At 54.6% G+C, this 20745-nt stretch overlaps 1 protein-coding gene across 1 annotated transcript in view; it reads left to right on the top strand.

The window, feature by feature from the left end:
* Nucleotides 1–20745, top strand: part of Runx3 (RUNX family transcription factor 3) — a 58857-nt gene that overhangs the window by 26008 nt on the left and 12104 nt on the right. Inside the window, exons 2-4 of the mRNA XM_075945648.1 lie at nt 8723–8982; nt 11152–11308; nt 18785–18889. Coding sequence (XP_075801763.1) covers nt 8723–8982; nt 11152–11308; nt 18785–18889 — 522 coding nt within the window. The remainder of the gene's footprint in view (nt 1–8722; nt 8983–11151; nt 11309–18784; nt 18890–20745) is intronic.

Consider the following 20745-nt stretch of genomic DNA (forward strand, 5'->3'; position numbering starts at 1 on the left):
CAGTGATCTCCAGGCCAATGAGAGATCCTGCCTCACAAAACCAAGTGGAAAGAAACTGAGAAAGGCATTAATCTCTGACCTCCACAAGCGTGTACAGGCATACCTGTCTATACACATGTACTCCTGCACATGTACCCACATACGGAAAACAAGTGGAAGTAGATAGAACCCGTCAGTGTGAACAGGAGTTCTGACTCAAGGTGCGCCCCCCCCAAAGTCCCCAGTGGCCACAACAGTGTGTCATGTGACATGGCTTTGGTAATATTCCTCCACCAAGGTCCCTGGAGATGTCACAGGGTCTTGACCAAGGGGTCCAGTGATTCCTCTTCCGGGGGTCCCAGCTATAGCCACTGTGTGAGCCCCCATGTGCCAGAGCCTCACAATCCGCTTTGAGCACTGGAATGTTCCCCACTTCCAGGTGAGGGTGATGAAGCAGAGGGGAATGTGTTGATCTAACCAGGAACCTAGGGTCCAGCCCTGGCTAATACTCTGCCCTCCAGGTCTGGAGGTGTGGGGCAGGGTGGGGGTTCTGCTACTGGCCAAAGTCAGGTGGATGGTATCCTGTCCACCCTGGGACACGGGGGGAGGAGTGAAGCTCAGGTGCAGGGCAAGGATGGCTTCCCACGCCACCTGCAGAGCAGGTCCACCATCTGCCCTCCCCTCTAGCTACTCAGTGGCAGTACAGCCCTGAGAAGGACCCCTTCCTCTGGAAGCGCATGCTGCTGGATGTTAGTGGGGAAAGAGGTGTAGAATGACGCCTGAGCCTGGGTCATATTCCTCCGACTCCATAAAGAGAAACTCCAAGACCCTGCAGAGCTGGTGAGGCGAGCACTGTTCTGCTTCCAAGATGGCTCCTGTTCCGGTGTTCTCCATAGCAGCCTCAGCTGCTTCCCACACCTTTACAAGATGCCAGTCTGCCGGCCACCGATGCACACAGCTCTCTCGGTGTAAACCCTTCCCAGAGACCTTACCTCAATTCTAAGGCAGTGCGGAGGCAGTCTCTGCAGTGAGCTGGGGCTGGAGGCAGTCTTTGCAGCGAGCTGGGGCTGGAGGCAGTCTCTGCAGCGAGCTGGAGCCAGAGGCAGTCTCTGCAGCGAGCTGGAGCCACAGGCAGTCTCTGCAGTGAGCTGGGGCTGGAGGCAGTCTTTGCAGTGAGCTGCGACCGTGCCTACCACTGTGGGGGCTCACTAAACACCTGTCAGAAAGTGTGGCTGTGACTTCTGCACTTGGCACTTGAGGCTCCTGACAGGCCAATGTGGCGAGGGATATAGGATGAAAGCAAATGGAGCCGCTACCGTCAGTCAGTGCCCAGAGCCGGAGGCAGGGTCCTGCCAGCACCCTGTGCACCTGGGCAATCCAGTGACCTCTCCTGCAAACCTACTGTAGCTGAGTAAATTCTAGGTCTCTTAGGGAGGAGGCAGGAGCCAAGCCACTGTGTCCCCAAAAGAGAGCCCAAGGCCCAGGGAAGGAAGGGACTGCCGTGACTCACCAGGTGACATGACTGGGTGGCTTCTTTGGAGCCGCATAGACAGCCAGGTCTATGAGCCTCAGACTCAAGTCAGGCCTCAGGACCTGATGACTATTGGTTCTGTTCTACACTCTGTTCTCCACCCCAGGCTCAGGCCAATGACCCACGCAGGGGTTAATAAATGACACAAAGGGCAATAGAACCCACTCCTCAGCCCAGCTCTGTGGACACATGCCAGGTCCACACGAACCAGACTCCCCCCATTGTTTATGCTGTGTTTTCTACTGTTCGGTAATAAACAGGGAAGAAGCCTGACCGTGCATGGCCGTCTGGCCCTGCAAATGAGGAACACTCTAGAATAATGCAGAGCGGTCGGGAACACTTGCTTTGGGGCTGAGAACCTGAGTTCAGATCCTGAGCATTCATAGAAATGCTGGGTGAGATTGACAGTCAAAGGCAGGGGGTCCCCAAAGCAAACTGGCTAGCCAGACAAGTTGTATCATCCCATGAGCTCTGGCTTCAGTTGAGAGACACTGCCTCAGTGAATAAGGTGCCACGTAACCAAGGAAGATTCCTGGTGTCTATCTTGGGTCTGTGCACATGTGTGTTCTGACACACAAAGAAACACACACACACACACCTTGTTTTGGAATCTGTGAGAACTGAATTCAAATCTTGATTTCCTTGGCATGTGATGCCTCTGTTCATTCCACAAGTTGTTTTGAAACTCACCTAAGCTACTATAAGCAAAAGAAGCAATGTGAACCCAGTATACCCTTCCACCCTACATGCCAAGCCGTGGCATGGGGTGGGTACCTAGCCTACGGGAGATCAACGACCAGGAATGGCCACATGATTTGGGGGACCCCATGAAAAATAAAAACACAGATCCGTATTCAGCAGGTACTAAAAGTTTCAGAGTTCCTGTGGCAGAGCAAGTGCCCAAAATAGTGTGTGCCCTTCCTAGAGCAGGGCCCTGTGGCACCGCACAGGTCACACCCTAGGGAGCTGGCACCACCTCAGAGACAGCCAGGGAGAGCTCAGACCCAGCCCAGGTGGAGAAGCTGAAGCCCTTTCCTAGCAGCTAACGGCCTTACACTGGGGCCAACCCTGTTCCCTGTGCTTGCCTGTGGCCGAGAGGGTGACCGCCGGCCCCTGACACTGTCGGTGGTCATGGAGGAGGCATAAAAGCCTGACTGTTCTCCACCTCGGAACGCCTGTTTTTATCTCACGCCATGCATACAGTACATAGCTGCTTTCTTTCCGCAGAGGGCTGCACTTTTTTTTTCTTTTCCAAGGGCGACGCTGGAAAGCCATGTGGCTTTTATTGCTGGCAGGAATGTCGGCAGCGTTCCTCCCCACCACATAAATGGAGCCGTCATCTTCAGCCTTGTAAGGCCAAGGCTGCTCCCCTTCAAGCCATCAGCCTCTGAGATTAATTAAAGTTTCACAAGGACTGACAGGCATTAAGACCTTTTTAGAGAGGTGGAAAATCCCTAATAGGACCCTGTGGCCTGGGTATTGCTGGGTGGGCTTCAGGGACAAGGGGGCCTACAATTGACAGAAGATTGGGGACCCAGCCAGCAGGAGGTGCCCAGGCGTTACCCCAGTCTAAGCTGTGATCTTAACACAGCCCCTTCCCTCCCTAGGTCTTGGTTCTACCATTTGACAAAGTCAGGGTCTTGAACTTGATGTCTTAGCGTTGGGGACTGCAGACCCTCAGACCCTGGATTTTCTATGACCCCCTTGCCTGCCGGAGTAAACAACTTGTTTGCCTGTGCTTGCAGCTGAGTTCCTGATGGCAGGGGAGGGGTTTCTGGTGGGCTTGCAGCTGAAGTATCCCGAGAGCTAGGGCGAGGCCATTAGTCAAGGGGAGCCCTATATAAGCTGCAATGGAATGCAATAAAATGGGCATTCTTGTTTCAAGGATGACCTGTGTCTCTGTGTGTTTCAATCTCCAGCCCTTTGCCTGACTCACCAACTATCCCGTGGTACAGTCCTTATGCTACATCTTTAGGGGCTTCATTTTGACACTCGTATTCTGAAGCCAACCCAGGACACCTCTGCCAGGATTCTAATTCTGTCCCTTGGCTGTCACTTCTCCAAACTGATTCTTCCCCATGAGACAAGCAGAGTGGTCAGGAACATGGGCTCTGGGGTCAGGCTGCCTGGATGAAATCCCAGTTCTGTGGTTTCCCAGCTGTGTAGCCTTGTGTAAGTTTCTTAACCTCTCTGTACTTCTGATTTTTTCACTTGTAAAATGGACATGAAGACAACGGCCCCCTAAAAATACTCTAAGGAGGCATAAGTGAGCAGGAAGTGTAGAGGTGACTGCCACTTATAGGGGAGGAGCTCTTCCTGTCCCTGCCTACTGCAGGAGTCTCCCCATGCTGAGCCATGTGGAGATGATAGGCAGAGATGGGGGGAAACGACAGGTTTTTTTTTTGGTCAGAATCCCCTTGGGCTCCAGGTGCAAAGTGGGGGTCCCTGCTGTGGCGCTGGTGGGGAGTCGGGGCGACTGTTGATCTGGTGCAGAGGAAGAGCATTCTTCTGGAAGCCCAAGTCATCCTGGAAACCCAGAGAATGAAACCTCTGCCCTGCAGGGGCACCGGGAGGCTGAGCGAGGGAGTGAGCGAGCATGCGCAACAGAGGGTCTGAGAACCGGGGCCCTCAGCTGCTTAAGAGCGCTACCAGGCTGGACCAACTCTTTCCAGATATGGAGGCTTCAGTGGGCTTCCTCCCCACCCCGGAAACCCAATGACCTCCCTCAGGGTTGCTCTGCAGCCAGATAGGACAGATAGGAGGGAGGAAGTCCCCATCCTATAAAAGACAAATGTGTTCAGGGAGTGCGGGGGATGGCTCATAGGTTCTGGACGCGGACAAAACCTGTCTGGTGTCCCTGGGGTTGGAGAGTCAGCTGGAATCAAGGACTACTTAGGAAGCGCACTCTCCTCGTTCAGATGGGAACCTGAAGCCAAAGGGAATTGGACCAGCTCTGGTCCTCCCGCTTTCCTCTGGGTGCTGGGGTCGCATCCTCCCTCCCTCCAACTGAAGGCAGCCTAACTTTGCTTTGCACACTGAAGCACTGCGCTCCCCTTCGGTCTGCAGTCTGCACTCAGCCCTGGATGTACCTGCCTGTACCTGTACCGAGGTTCTCGGTCTGGCCTCAGCCAAGGAAGGACTGGTTTTCCAGCCTGGTTCCATTTGAACACCAGACTCCCACAGAGCTAGGAATGGTGTCCCTCCCTCCCCTGCCCCCCTCTAAGTCTGACTATCCCTTCTGCAATTGAAAACACACCCATCCTCCCACCCACCCACCCATTCTGGATCCTTCCCTGAAGTCACCCAGGAGAGGTGACTGCAGAGTTGAAACCTCTGAGGTAGGGGTCCCCCTCCCCCCCCGCTTCAGGAATTTAGCTGTATTACTGTGTTCCGTCACAGGTGCTGATCGGTTCAGTGTGTGTGCACAGCCAGGTTACACGACATCTTTTGTATTTCGATATTTTATATCGTGTATCTGAAAATGGGATGCAGAACTCCCTTTACTTTCTGGCTTTTTCTTTCTCGGCCTTTAGGGGAGATTCACTGCTCCTCTCTCCCAGCGGGAACCGCTTAGCCTCCTCCCTATCAAACAGTGGTGTCCGGTGTCCAAGGGAAGTGAAGTTCCTTGTGAGACAGGAAAGTCCCCTGAGAGTTCCAGGGACTAGGCAGGAGGCAGGATCCACATTGGGTCCCTCGCACGTGGGTGCCAGGAACAGAATGGATAAATTCAGTTTCTAAAGGGAACAGACACCTCCAGGGGTGGGCAGGGTGGGGACTATGGTGTTGGTGGTGACTTGCTGTTTACGTCAGGGCTGCTTGTGGAAGGGAGATAGTGAGAGTCTGGGAGCCTGGAAGGCAAGAAAGCCCTTGAAGGGTTGCCTCCAGGGCTAGCCCTGTCTCAAGGCAGTCACCAGACAGTCTTTAGGTCCTAGGTAGCCCTCCGGCCAGCCTAGGAGGAAAAGGGGTCAAGATGGCCATGGCCTTAGCCTGGGCTCTGAGTCCTGGCAAGCTGTGGGTGTGTCACCTTTGAGGGTGCGGCACTTGCCAAAGACAGAGGGCGTGACAGAGCATCCCTCTGTGCTAGGCCCTGTCAAACACTTTACACATTATTACCAGCGCAGCTGTTATCCCTTGTACAGATGAAAGGAAGCCTCAAGGATATTTGATGCGGGGTTCTTAGACCAGAGTGATGAAGGAAGACAGACTTAGTAATAAACCAGAGCATAGCTCAGAAACAGGTTCTCCAAAGTCGACCCTCCCGAGGCTCCAGACTCCCAAGGAATCAGACCTACTCCGTCCTTCTGGAGACAGGGGCAGCACCGAACTGCCAAGAGGCCACTAGAACCCTCTCTCAGGTGGGGGTCCCTCTCAGGAGAGGGGCTGCTGTAGCTGACCTGGGCTGGTCCAATTTACCCAGTAACACACAGGCAGATGAGAGGGGAGCTCCGACCTCGGGCTTCCTGGCCCTGTAGAGGACACACGGAGGTGCTCTTTAATGGGGCATTTGAGAGACAGCAGGATAGTGTCTTTCAGTAGGACAGAAAAGGAGACAGATCATATGGGGGAGAGAGGGTGTGATGGATGAGTCCTGTTTGGTGGCAGGGGCTCTTCCCATCTGAAAACTGACAATACCGAGGTAGGTCTAGGTTTGTCAGTACAGAACAGCAGAAGGAAGCTGTGTGGGCACCAGACGGATCTAAGGATGAAAGTCTGAGCCTTCTGTCCTAGTCTCAGAATGGGTCTTGGAACAGAAGTAGGGTGCGTTTCTGTTGGAGAGAGTTCTGCTGGTCTCCCAGGAGTGTCCGAAACTCCGGATGAGGGCACCTATCCATTAGAGCCAGGGCGAGCCCTAGAACTAACACCACGCTTTTCGTTGTCCAAAACGTGGCCGCAGATACAGTGAGGCGAACAAGCACTCTGTCAGAAAGCTGTTCTTTCACGGCTCCCGGAAAAACCAAGGCACTGCAGCTGGCGCACATCTGTGCGCTGAGTCTGGCGGGCGACGCTGTAGCCAGCAAGGCGCCAGCGCCAACTAGTGGGAGGTTCCGATCACTGCTTCAGCCCGAACGTCCCTGCGCCCGAGAAGTCGGGCTGCATACAGTTCCCCAATCCTTCGTTCTGGTGCCCACAGCTGTGGGCAGGTGCCTTCCAAGGGTTGTAGCTGAGTACGGATTTGGGGTCAGACACAAGGTTACACCAGAACTTCATTCTCTGGAAACCCGTTTGTTAACTCGCTGTAGGGACATAAAGAGAAATCCTGCGGAGGGGCTAATAAACGGGGCAGATGCAAACTGGAAACGACTGGAGAAATCGAATTTACACACCACTGAGGCTCACATGTCATGGTCATGGCCCGCAGTCATTCGAGGGCAAAGTAGGTGGCTCGTCGTGGGTATGATCCCTACCTGGTGGCAAGCAGTGGTCCCTTTCCAGGGGAGGCCCCTGAGGGCACTCGTACCTTAGCCAGGTTCCCAGGATTTCCTCTGGTCCTGAGGTCGCTGCGCAAGGACTTCGGTCTAGTGATGGGCGACTCGGAGTCACTAGTTCACTAAAATGTCCAGCAAGGGACCCTCACTATTCCTCGCTTCCTCGATAGCCTGGGGCGCTGGCTTGAGGCCCAGAGAGCAGTGCAGGACAATTCGGGTGTTCCTCGGATTAGGGGACAGCGCTCGTTCCCACTGTCGTGCACCCAGGGCCTGATTTCGTTTTTAACAAAATGGAGTGTGCTAAGCTGGGCTCCAGGATGAAGTCTTGATGCTGCTGCCTTTGGATCCTAGATAGCGTCGCTCTTGGGGCTTGGAATTGGTCGTTAGAGACACGTCCACCGCTGTTGGCAACGAAAATGCAGTCGAATTTCCAAAGAACCGAGAGAAACACAGGCGTTCGTTCAGCAGACCCAGGAGTGCACCTGGGGAGGGCGCGGCACCCAGTGACTGTGAGCTTCGTCAGGCTCTCCTCTCCTCTGTAGTCCTATAGTTGTGCGTCTGTGCACCCATGCCAGGCCTAGGAGCCGGGAGAAGGAAGCTTTGCTGGCATTGCAAATTGCCACCAGGCATGAGTAACAGTGCAGACCCTGGGCCACCAGGCATGAGTAACAGTGCAGACCCTGGGACCAGTTTCCTACAGAGCCCCTGACAGTACTGTAGAACACAGCGCACTGGGGCCAAGAAGACGATGGCTCTGCCCTAGGAAGACCCCTTTCCACCCACAGGGAGAAATCAGTCCGGCCCCTTTCCAAGTCACTGACAGTTCTCTTCCTGCCACAGACCCGTGTCCCTTTCCACGTCACGGAAAGGTGCATGCATGGGGGGGGTGACACCAGAAAGCACACATGATGCAGGCCCTGCTGTATTTTTCAAGGAGCCACGGGCAGCCACCACGGAGAGGCCTATGAGATCCTGAAACTAGTTTTGATTGGACAGGAGCAGGGTGGTTGACCCCAACCCACTGTTCATCCGTGTGGGAACCCCCATTCTGTTTGCCTTGAATGTTGACACAGAGGCTACAGAGGGGCAAGGCCGCGCGGAGCTGGGGAACGTGGAATCTCGCGTAGGGTGGAAGCTCTAGGATCAAAATCGTTGTGGGGTAGAGGGAGCGAGGAACCAGCCTTGGGTGTCACCGCAGCGACCAGCTGAGGGTGCAGGTTCCGGGCTGCGGTGGCCAGAGCTGGAGCAGCCAGGCTGTGACCCGAGGGAGGGGGGGCCCGAGGAGCAGCCAGAACGCTGGAAACCGATTTCTGCCCAGGTTGCAGCGACTGCTCCCGACTCCGGGGGACCGCGGCTCCCGCGCGGCTGCAGGGACGCGGGTGTCTAGACCTTTCGGGGCGGGGCCTGGCCCCTGCTAGGCTCGCGCGGGCCCCAGACGCCCGATCCTGCCGGGCGAACCCCGAGCCTGGGGGCTGCGATTGGTTGCGCCCCGCGTCGCTCGCGCGGCCCCGCCCCACGGCCCCGGGTACTAACCCCGCGCGGCGGCCGCGGCGCCGCCACTTGATTCTCTAGGATCCGGGCTGGGGCCGTGGCCGCCGAGTCCGTGGGGCGGCCGCGCGCGCGGGATGCGGGATTAGCGGGCGCGCGGCCGACCGTCGGGGCGTCCCCCCCCTCCGGCGCCGCCCCCCCGCGCTGGCCGGGCCCCGAGCCGCCGCCTTCCCGCCTCCTGCTTTCCGCGGCTGCGGCCGCCCGCGCCCTGACGGCTGCGGTATGCGTATTCCCGTAGACCCGAGCACCAGCCGCCGCTTCACTCCCCCCTCCACGGCCTTCCCCTGCGGCGGCGGTAAGATGGGCGAGAACAGCGGCGCGCTGAGCGCGCAGGCTGCCGCGGGCCCCGGCGGCCGCACCCGGCCCGAGGTGCGCTCGATGGTGGACGTGCTGGCCGACCACGCGGGAGAGCTTGTGCGCACCGACAGCCCCAACTTCCTCTGTTCCGTTCTGCCTTCGCATTGGCGCTGCAACAAGACTCTGCCAGTCGCCTTCAAGGTGAGTGCGGGGGGGCCCGGACCGGGAGGACATGGAGGAACCTGGGCGCCCCCATTGTGGGAACCCAGGTTGGAGAGGGCATGGGGAGCATTGGGCTGAGAGGACATAAAGGGAGATGACAGCTGGCAGGACACGGGGGTGCCCAGGCGCCCCTGCTGCAGGGCCCCAGATCCGGAAATATTCTGCTGGACCCCAAACGATCCCGCTATAAGAGCCCAGAACCCAGAGGACGTGGGGACACCAGGTTGGGAGGAAAGGGGAGCATCCAGACAGTAGGACGCAGGAGTGCCTGGTCACCCACGCTGCAGGAACCCAGGCCTGGAAGGACGTGGAGGGAACCTGGGTGTCCCTCTGCAAGAGCCCGAGTGCAGAAATATATGGTGTGCTGAAGTCAGGGACAATACAGGAGGGCGGCCAGGAGAAATGGGCGAGGGGAGTCCTCCCGCCGCTCCTGCTGCAGGAACCAGTTACCGTTACCGGGGACCCCGCGTAGAGATTGGTGCACCGCGGCCTCACAGCCACAGAACGCGGGGACTTGGGGAGCTCCCTCTCGGATGCACCGACAGCTTGGAGGGGCCAAAACTCTCCACCTGGCCTTGGCAGGGCCTTGCGTAGTATGGCGATGTGGAAACGAGATGATTGGAGCTTCCAGATTCCTCGGGCACAGTCTAACCCGTAACCGGGAAGAGAATCAGCAGAGCTGGGCGAGGACCCGGGAGGTGTGGGGTGCAGAGGGCGAGGAGGGCCTACCCCGCGGCGCCGCGCCTCCTGCGCTGCCGCAGAAACACTTCCTTCCCACACTCTCCACCTCGGGCCGCTGCAATTTTGCACGGGGCGACCATAGGCCGATCCTGGAGCGCGGGTCCCTAAAGTGCTGCCTCCCGCAGAAGTCTGCATCCCGAATGACAGTCTTAGGACTCCATTCTGGTAGCCCTGAGTCGTTCAGAGAGGTTTTTTTCCCCATCTATGCCAGGGATAGCCAAGTGTTTCATTTTCTTCTCTTTTCTTTCTTTCTCTTTCTTTCTTTTTATTTTTTTTTAAAGGGGACAGCCAGATGAAACGAAAACGCCTTGGTTTTCCCCTAAACCTCTCACAGCTGCCACGAGAAAGGGCAGGGCAGGAAGGGCCAGCGGCTTGGGGAGGTAGTGGTGCCCGAGGTGGCTGGAATCGCCGGCTGCTGACAGCTGAGGCCCTCCTTGCTCCCATTAAGACTTCAAATTGAAAAGGAGAGAGAGAGAGAGAGAGAGAGAGAGAGAGAGAGAGAGAGAGAGAGAGAGAGAGAGAGAGAGAGAGAGAACTATAGAGATCTCTTTGAGGTCTCCCGGGTGACATCTTAAAATACCAGTGGGGGAAATCTCCCGAGGAGGAGGGGAGGAGGGGGAGGAGGCCCGTGTGACTGTAATCGTCAGATCGGAGGTTTTACTGTCACTTGGAGCTTAAAAGGAATCTTTGAAATTAAAAGAAGACAGGATGTTGACAGGAAATCTGGCCTTTTTAATCAGACCCCAAACATTTTCTCCTTGAAATCTTTACCATCTGGATCCCCAGCCCCTGCACACGGCAGTCACGTTTAAATGACTGTGACTCTGTTTAAAGTCTGGTTCAAAAGGCATCTGCCTCTTGGTGTGCCTTGGGTGGGGAGGAGGGGCAGCTCCACCCACCCATCCAGCAGTTCCCAGCAGGTACCCGGGCAGCTATCAAAACGGGGGTTTTCTGGATCGCATTTTGCATTTTCTCTACATAACGAATCCAGACTCCACTGAGGCTATTTAACTGGGCCTTGGTCACATGGCCGGGCCAAATTTCGTACCCCAAAGGGCGATGCATTAACCGAGAGCAAGGAGTACCCCCGTTGTTATCATTGCTGATTCTTTTGCTAGGAGCTCTAGTCTTCTTTAGCGCCCCGCCCTTAGCAGTGACCTTGCTGACTGACAGCTCAAGCTTAGAATAAATTTAATAATAATAATAATAAAGGGATGGTTTCTTGGGGCTCATTTAGGTAAGGAGGGTAGAAAGTTCATCCGTATTGGAGAAGGGTGTACACCATTTGGCCTGTTCTAACGGCAGCCTCCGAGAAAGCTTCCGTGAGCCCCGGACCTAGGGGAGCTGCTGGGTGCACTCCTCCTCTTGGCCTTTCTCAGCCGTCCTCTTTCCTGCTGATTTCCTCAGGTGGTGGCACTGGGAGACGTGCCTGATGGGACGGTGGTGACAGTGATGGCGGGCAATGATGAGAATTACTCCGCTGAGCTACGCAATGCTTCCGCTGTCATGAAGAACCAAGTGGCCAGGTTCAACGACCTTCGCTTCGTGGGCCGGAGCGGGCGAGGTGAGCTGGAGGGACCCTGGGATGACAAAGGTGGGGACTGGAATTGAGGGAGGCAGCTGGGTCTCAGCAAGAGCCCCGGACAGAGGACGGACATAGATCTGCAAGCCCAGTGCTGTCAGGTTAGCCCTTTTATGTGGCTATGTTTATGGTCTCTTACTAGTAGTTTTCTCCCAGGTTCCAGGGTTTAGCAACTCCTAAAAGCCTCTAGCGCTGCTGCCTTATCCCATTAGCATCCCTGATCTCGCAAAAAAGATGCTGGAAGAAGGTCCTATGAGCACAAGTTCAAACAGGGTGTATGTGTCTTTTGGTTGGGGCCTAGGCACCCCAATCACTCGCCCCAGGGGCAAGAGTCCCCGTGGTCTCTGGGGAGCTCTGGGATTCCTCAAGGAGAATTCAGATTGGAACGGTGAATGTTGGAAAGAGAAGTTTGGAGGCTACCATTCCAGCTCTGGGATCACGCTGGTGGCTGCCCTGTCAGTCTGACCCACCCCGGTAGTGGCAAGAAGGCAGGACCAGACGCCACAGTGGCTGCCGCCAGGGGCTGTTGAGTGGGAGGCGCTGGGACCCGAAACCCGTCATCATGTAACTCTGGGGTGGAGGAGCCCTTCTAGTTCCCATGCCCTGAGGATAGGAGGATCTGCGGCTTTAAGGCTGCTGAGAAGTGGCTGAGCCTTGAAGTGGCTAGGCAGTCACCTTCCTCTGAAGCTCTGTGAGCCCTCCAGGGTTAGGAAGTGAGCTGGCTCCCAGCTGCCAAGGCTGGGGCAAAATGGTACTTTTCAACACCAATAAACAAGACCTTTTCAAGGTTGGCGTTCCCTGGGAGCCAGCAGCCTGCTTCCACTGGGCATCTGGGCACCATTTTGCCCGCTGCAGCCGTGCGGTATATACATACAAATGTCAAACATATTTTTTGACTTTTCAGCATTAATTAAAACCAGAGCGTTATTTGCATGTAATAACTGTTTACTTGTTACTTTTTATGAAACTGAAATAGTTTACATTCTTTCGAACATTTCCTGTTCCTGTTGGCTCCCTTCCCCATGCACAGATTTCTTTCAAACGTAGCCCTTAACTGGCTGCAGGTTGGTGGATGGAAAATGTTTGCTTTTATGAATTAAGCTCTCCTTGCTGCTCCTAATTAGTCCCCAAGGCCCTTTTGTCATCCCCAGTCCCTGAACCCTTTGCAACTTAATCGGAGCCCTGACCCTGCCTGAGTGGACCGTCTCTGGTACAGGGCCCAGGTGAGGGGGCACATTAGAGCGCCTGTCCCTAGACAAGTTGGTAGAAAGCGAAGCATTCTGGGAGCCCCACACAAGGCACTAAGCACTCTGGGCTCCCCTCGCCATCATTCTGCTCCCTCTCCAGGGAAGTGACAGGAAAATTAAAGGGTGATGCTTCTCTGATGTACGGTGGCCTCTCTACCTACTAAGACGTATTTTTGCCTCATTTTGAGACAGTCTCGCGGCACTATAGGCTGCCCTGGAACCTGTTACGGGGTCCAGATTAACGGTGGGTTTTCAGCACTGCCTCGGCCTCCTGAGTGCTAGGATTGCAGGGGTGTGCTGCCACACCTAGCCCACGGAAGATTTCTTAGTGAATCTTGCCACCCACAGACCCCGAAGGCCCCTCGGGGAGAGAGATGTTTCTAGGGTGCCACTGACTTGCATGATCTGGGACCTCTTGAGGCTGCGTCTGTGATAGAAGCTCAACGTCTCCTTGCCAGCCTCAGTGGTTCCGGGAAGGGAGGAGGAAGCCCCGTAGACATCCCAATGCCAGGGGAAACTCTGGACCGAGTGCTCTTGGCTCCTGCTCTTCCAGCCTGAGTTCCAAACCAGCTAAGGACTTCCTGGATAGCATTAGGGAATTGACTGAACCTCTCTGTGCCTCCGTTTCTTTATCTGTGAAATGGGTGGGTGATAATGGCACATTTTAATGAGATATGGGGTGGATGAAGGAGTTCTCAGGTCCTGAGAGTTGGGTACACGGTAGAGATTTTGTTCTTTAGATGGTTGGCACTGGGAGAGCCTTTGAGGTCCCTTTGAGCACTGCCACACTCTCTGATTCTCTGATTGCAGTGTGGTTTGGCCGGGGGTGGGGGAAACCCAGAAGGTGTGCACTGTTGAGTGGGAGAGATGGAGGCGCTGATGTGAGGAAGGGCTGTGTGGAGGTCCAGGGTGCAGGTGGCCACGCCTCTGTCATGCCTGTCCCAACAACTGGGAAATTCCCTCTTGAGAACATTCCTCTGACACGGAGAACCTGGGCCACTTTGGGTCAGGAGAGACAACCCAAGAGTTTTCCCTCATCCTTTGATGTCTGCCAGAACTAAGAATCCTAGATAAAAATTTCTGTGCATTTTGGTGTTTTTTTTTTAATTCCTGATTTTGTCTGAATCCCAGAAAGGTCACTTTCCGTAAAAGCCAGGCTAGCACTAGCACCCTGCATGCATCGGCCCCCTGGCCCTCTCACCGGGCGGCAGGTGTGAACCAAAACGGCGGCGGCGGCGAGCAAGTCAGACAGCCCCCCCTCTCCAGCTGGAGCCCTCCCTCCCTGCCCTAAATGCTTTGTAATCTGCACTTTAGCTTCCTTCAGGGGCCGTTCAGTCCAGGGACAGCCTCTGTCGCTCCACAACTGAGAGGAAAAGAAAATAAAAATCATTCGCGGCAGATACAGATTTGAATATGTAAATGCCCCGTGAGATCACGCCCCTTAAACATGGGCAGGGCGTCCTTGAAAGAAGCCCCTGACATCGGGGTGACAGGACTCAAAGTGTGACCGTTTCCTAGCTGTCGGTCTGTGCCAGGACTTGCAGAAGATGGGAAAATTCTCTGAACAGTGTTTTATTTGGTTTTGCTTTTGCGGGGGGGGGGGGTGTTTTGTGTTTGCTAGGTATCAAAGCCTGACTCTAACTCGTTCTAGCTCAATGATCTTACACTGAACCCCATCCATGGTCCCCAGCTAAAAACAAAACAAGACCCCATCCTCTGAAAAATCCAGTAGTTATTAAAAGAATCCCCGAATTTGCTTTAATTTAGGTAAAACTGACGTAGGTTCATGGCTCAGGGAGTACTTTTGTGTGTGTGTGTGTGTGGTTTTTTTTTTTTAGCACATTTTTTCCTTCCTAGGAAAAATTAATTCTTTGTGGCCCTATACAGTACTGGGCTTGTGTGTGCTCACTTACACACACACTCACCAATCCACATGTGCATGAACTCTAGCGCGCAGGCGCCCACCTCTAGGACTGGTGCCCTATTAGCCCATCGCCATGGCCAGTCCCCAGCTTGTCTTCTAGGAGGCAAAGTAACCACTGGCCTAGGGACCTGTCATTGACTGGCTAAGAAGCAGCCTGGGTATGAGGAGCCGTAGGTGCAGGCTGATGGGACCAGTAGACAAAGTCAGGTGTCTGGAGGAAGCTGAGAGGCTGCAGAGCTGAGGCGCGGTCCCCAGAGTCCAGGCAGCTCCTGTGGGCGGGGCTTGTCCCACTCATGCTTCCTGACCCACTTGCGATGGCTGATTGTGAGGGCTGCAGAAAGCGACATGTGTTTCATTCACCCGGAACAGCCCAGGCTGCTGCTCTCCAGCTAGGGCCAGCTCTCCAGTTCCTGGACTGCAACTCCTGGCCTTGTGGCCTGGCCCCATTGCATGGTTACTGGGCTCCTGTACCGCCACCCACCTCCTCCATCTTCCTCTCAGCTTCCTGTTCCGAAAGAGAGATGCTCACACCGTGCACCACCAGGGGGAGAATTGGGTACTGGGGGCAGCTGGCCCCTTCCACCCATGCTTCTCGAGGTTTCTCAGGCTCCTAGACCCCAACCCCGATGTCCTGATTCCCTTTCCTCTCTGTGGGTAGCTGAGAAGGCAAGGAACTAACTGTTGAGGTCTGTTGGTGACCTCAGGGGTGGCATGTGGTTTGCTCCCTGAGGGCAGGATGGTAGGGGAGTGGTGGGTGTTTGTGGGGGCTGGGGGCGGGGAGCAACTGCAGCAGATTCTGGGTCCTGCCTGGATACTGTGTGAACTGACCGAACATGGCCCCTCTGTGAGCCACGGTCTTTGCATCGGGGAAACTGCTGCATTTAAAATAGTTAATGCATTCTCTACCACACACCTGGTGGCGTGCTGGGGACTGGGGGCAATAGCAGAACACCTCTGGCTCCCGTGAATTTAGCACTATGGAGAGGGAGAGGTGGTCAGCTCCAACATGGATTCTGAAGGGAACTTTGCAAGGGTTTCAGGGCAGGAGGTGCATGGGGCTACAGAGGGGAATGGCTGCTGGGGAGGGGGTTTGTGGTGTGTTGCCACTCTGTGGAACAGATTTCATAGTGAGTTCCAGGCACGGGTCTGATGCTGACCATAATACTGACTTTATGATGAGCATTGGGCGGCGGGGGTCAGGTGTTCGGAAAAATCTGTAAGGACTGTCGCGTGATCTCTGAATGTCTGTGTAGCTTGTTGGTAGCAAGGTCAAGGTACCGCTCATTAAACTTGTGTGGCTTGTGGCTTGCACTCTGGCTTGAGAGAGGCTCTTCCAGTTAGGGGTTGGGGACAATACTATTGCAAATTTTTCTATCCCAGATCCCTGGCCCAATCTATGCTAAGAAGGGTCAACCACAGAGGCCAAACTGAAAATGTCCACTTTGTTTGTTTGGGGTTTTGGGCCCTGGAGATGGAACTCAAGGCCTGAAGCATTCTAGACAAACCTTCTACCACCGAGTCACACCCCATGGCCTCTGAAATGTCATCTTTAAATAAAGCGGCCAGGGAAAGCCCTCGTTGAGAAGGTGACTCTCCAATACAGATTTAATCCTCTGATTCAGGAGTCCTGGCATCTAGGGCTCCAGGTATCAGCCCACCCCACCTTCACTGTGACCCCAGAAGCAATGAGGTCAAAGAGCCAGACCCGCTTCCCCTTAGTGCCCCCTTGATTGGGAGGAGGAGTGTAGGAGAGAAATGGCAGAGAGAGGAGTGTCCCCAAGGCAAGTGGAAAAGAATCTGCGGCCACCTGCCCTGTGTTTCCCTAGACTGCAGTTTCTCTTTCCAGAAATGAAGCAAATGGGCTCTGGTCTGAGGGTGAGAGCCAAGCTGGCTTTTCTAATCAAATGTCCAAGGATGGATCCATCCTGACCTCTGCTGCCCGCCTGGAGACCCTCTTCAGTGAGGGAGCTATTTCCCAGGGTGCTCCAACTGCATTCTCCCGAATCCCAGAAGCCCTTGGGTTCCGAGGCTCAGCTGGCCCGCCTGCCTGCCTTAGCCGTGCTCAGGCGTCTCCTGTTTCCGGGGCTAGAATTTTCCCTTGAGCAAAGAGAACATTAAGATGGCTTCTGCCCTCTTGCACAGCAGGGCTGTGGAAACTAACCCACTCCTTAGGGCACCATTAGCGAGACCTGTCTCCAGCAGGCTGCTGGGGGCCACTGGGGGGCCACTCCAAAGAAGCACAAATGCTTGGACTTGGGCTGCCCACGGGGAGTTCCCGAGCTTCTAACTCGGGTTGACAGTTAGATCCAGAGAAGCAAAGCAGGTCAAGGGGAAGTCGGGCTTGGGTATCTGTGGAGTTCCCCCCTTCAGCCCAGTCTCATCTTAAACCGTAACGGTGCTGGCCTAGACCTTGGCGAGACACGCAAGGCACAAAGCTTTGGACACAGCTCAGCATACAAAGTGGCAGAATGACTAAGTTGCTTTAAAAAAAAATAGGCTTGCCCTTTGACATCCCCTCACCTTAGACCTTGCGGTGGGCCAGACAGAGCCTTCGCGGCAGAATACCTTGTAAATACACCTTCATCTGTTCCCTGCCTGGGAAGACCTGTCTAACACCGAGAAAGAGAAGGCAGGGTGAGAAAGGGCTGAATTTAGAAATCGGAGTGTGGTGGCCTCCACCCAGACATCCTAGAGCTATGGACAAGCGTCAGATGGAGAGACTGTCAAAGGTCCTCAAGCCCCAATGGGAAAGTCTCAAGACGAGGAGGTGGTGATGTGTGCTAGATTCTGGTGATGGATAGTGGCCAGACACAAAGTTTCAGTCTCAGTAATAAAGGAAAGAAAGGCAAACAAAATCAAGAGCAATTCGAGATCTTCCTCATGATAGACACGAGCCAGTGGCAATCGGGTGACGTATGGCCTCACATCGCTCATGATGAGGTATGTGTCCCCAGAGAGCCAAGATGGGTCCTCACAACTCATCCCCTGAAGTGGCCTACTCGCTCGACATTTCTTGAGACTCTCTGGGAGGAAGGCAGAGATGCAGACAGAGATTTTGACACATGGAAGGTCACTTCCATTTTATTTTAAATGGTAAAGATTTTAAAAAAAAAGAAAGAAAAGTATTATTTTAAAAGATTTTTCCCCTCTCAGGAATTTTGAATGGAGACGTTGGAGCCAAACGTCTATCTAAAAATAGAACAGGGTTCTGGAAATAACAGTCATGTCTACAGCTCTCAGGTCGGTCCTCCTGGAGCTCTGGCTGCACACAGCAGCAAGAAATAATCAACGACATCAGGAGGTGAAACCAATCAAAGCAGAGACTTCCACCAGGGGAATAGTTAGCAGCCATTAAAAATTGAAGTTTACGGAGAACTTGTAATGCTGTCGCAGGGAAAGAAAACAAGACAGGACTAGAGAGGTAGCTCAGCGGTTAGAGCACTGGCTGGTCTTGCAGAGGACCTGGGTTCAATTCCCAGCACCTACATAATAGTTCACGACAGTCCGTAAATATGTTTCCCAGGGATCTGAAACCCTGTTCTGGCCTCTGTGGGGGCCAGGTCACACACAGGGTGCATATACATACATACATACATGCAGGCAGAACACTCAGACAAATAAAATAAATAATTTTTAATTGAAAAAAAAAAGATAGGTCCCAGTATAGTACTTGGGAGGCAGATGCAGGAGGATCTTTGTGAGTTAGAGGCCAGCCTGGTCTACACATCAAGTTCCAAGACAGCCAGAGTTACATAAAGAAACCCCGTCTCAAAACAAACAAAAGATAAAACGGGAAAAAAAAGCTATCGATTTTAGTGCCACAGCAACTGTGTAAATATGCGTGCCCACACCCAGGGGGTGGAAGAGAAAACCCCAAATGATGCTGGCGGTTATCTCCGCTAGTGGAACTGGGGGCGGGGTTTCTTCTTCTCTTTCAAATATGTTTTGTGTTCTCGTTTTTTTCTATAAAGATCACTAATTATTTTCAGGAAAACACACACACCCATTTGTGATCTTTACCTCAAAATGGTATGAGTCCCTAAACAGAAAGATTATCACAAAAATATAGTCACACAGAAGGGAGAGAAGCCAGGAGGGCAGTGTGTGGTAGGACATGGGGGGGGGGCACGCCTCCTGAGGCCTGGAATGCCGAGCCCAGCAGCTTGAGCGAAACTCGCCCTTGCCTCTCTTTGTGTTTAAAGTCAGGGACTATGGCAACAGAATGCAGGTGGGAGACTGGGGGGCAGTGAAGTGTCTGGCATCAAACTCCTGCCTTGATTTCCCCAGGGAAAAGTTTCACGCTCACAATCACCGTGTTCACCAACCCTACCCAAGTGGCCACCTACCACCGAGCCATCAAGGTCACCGTGGATGGACCCCGGGAGCCCCGACGTAAGTGCCACGGAGCCCTGGCCAGGGCAAAGGGTCCAGGGGGAAGGGTGGCAGAGGTTGGACTGTAACTTTGTGTCTCGCTCAGAGCTGTCTTTAACTGGCTCAGCCCAGGCTCTGAAGGGTCAGCAAGGAGGCCAAGAGAGCAGAGCTCTCTAAGGATGGCCTGGAAGAGGGATGGAACCATGGGGGTGCATGTAGGGCGGGGATTAGGCCAGTTTTCTCTACGTCTTAGTTGACTCTGCACTGATGAGGGATATAGGGGAACAGCCTCCCAGACTGAAGCTGCTCCCTTGTGCCACGAAGCCACACGGCTTCTGAAACTACTGGATCTTCAGGGTCCAGCCACACTGAGCCCGGGATCCATAGAGACAAGAACAGGAGTGCACTTGGAGTTTGCAGTATATACTGAGCCCCGACTGCATCCAGGGAGTCTCGGTCCATCAGAGTAGTATCTGCAGCGGGAGGTGGAATTTGCAGTTTCTTCAGGGTCTCCTCATGACACCTGAGACAAAGGGTGTCCCTGTGCCAGGGAGGTGATGGCCCAGGCCTGATGGCTGGATGTTCGTGGGGACCTTGACCTATGCCAGGGGGGTTCTGCTCCTGCCTCAGGCTTCACCTCAGGCTGGTAGGGCTTATAACAGGAGAGCAGGTCCTGGGACCTCTGCTTAGGGCCCAGGAGACTCAAAAGAGTGTGGCTTGCATTCACACTGGTGAGTGCCGTTCAAGCCTTGGAGGCAAGCTTGACTTCCCTCAGGTAGCTCTTGGGAGGGGCCCAGAAATGGACCAGTGGCCTTCGGGAAGTCTCTTTGCCTCAGGGTCACCTCCTCCCATGCCCTTAACTGTAGGTCTTAGACAGGCCACTTCCAGCCTCATTTTTCTTGTCTGAAGAATGGGTTTGCACAAGCAGGCGACTCTATGGCCAGGAGACAGGCACTGAGCACCTTCTCTGTTAAGGGTGCTGATCTACACTCCCCCTCCCCGCGAGCCTGCAGCTCAGTGGCGGTGTGTACATAGCGGAGGGCTTTGGAGGATAGAAAGGCTTCATGGGCCCCCATGTCTGGTCCTTCCCCTGCACTCCTACCATCAGCGCCATCAGCGGATAGCCCTCCTCCCTAAGGAGCAGCAGGGTAGCAGGGTAGCTGCTGGAGCCCCATTAAAGGGGCCATCTCCCCAGAGTGGGCTCAGCATGAAGACGCAGCACTTAGGGCCACCAGTGGGTCTGGGAGTTAGTTAGGGGCAGGATGGAGAGGTCCCAAGTGTCCCCAGCGTCCCCTCTGTTCATCTGCTAGCCCAGTGCTTCCTGAGGCCTGTGGATGAGGATGTGGCTCAGCCTGCCCAGGGGGTCCTATGAGTCCCCTGCCTACCTTCTTCTGGTTCCTCAACCCCACACCTTAGCTGGCCCTTTCTGTAATAAGGTGGCTGGGAGGGGGACAAAACAGGAAGAGGTAGCTGGGGTCAGAGGCTGGGATTGCTGTGTGGCCTCGAACACATATTATCCCTCTCTGGGCCTGCTTAATAGCTCCTTTTGCCACAGAGCAGAGGGGAGTGGCCTTTCACCAGGATACCCCATCCTCAGGACATACTTACTCCTGCCCATGGCCGACCTGACCCAGAAATCAGGACTGCAATACCTAGCCTCTAGTCTCAATATGTTTATCCTTCCTCTTTGTTGGACTCAGTTTCCCTATGTAGGAGAGTGAAGACGCCCCCCCACACACACAAACACACAAAGCTGCTGGCCACCAAGTGATCCTCTCTCACAGCCCCCTGCAGTCTTTGCATGAGCCAACCCTCTGCAACATCCCTCACCATGGGGAGGTAGCACCACTGCCTGAGGTGACCATAGCATCTCCAGA

This window comes from Microtus pennsylvanicus, chromosome 13 (assembly GCF_037038515.1).
Source record: "Microtus pennsylvanicus isolate mMicPen1 chromosome 13, mMicPen1.hap1, whole genome shotgun sequence".
In the NCBI taxonomy this organism is placed as follows: domain Eukaryota; kingdom Metazoa; phylum Chordata; class Mammalia; order Rodentia; family Cricetidae; genus Microtus; species Microtus pennsylvanicus.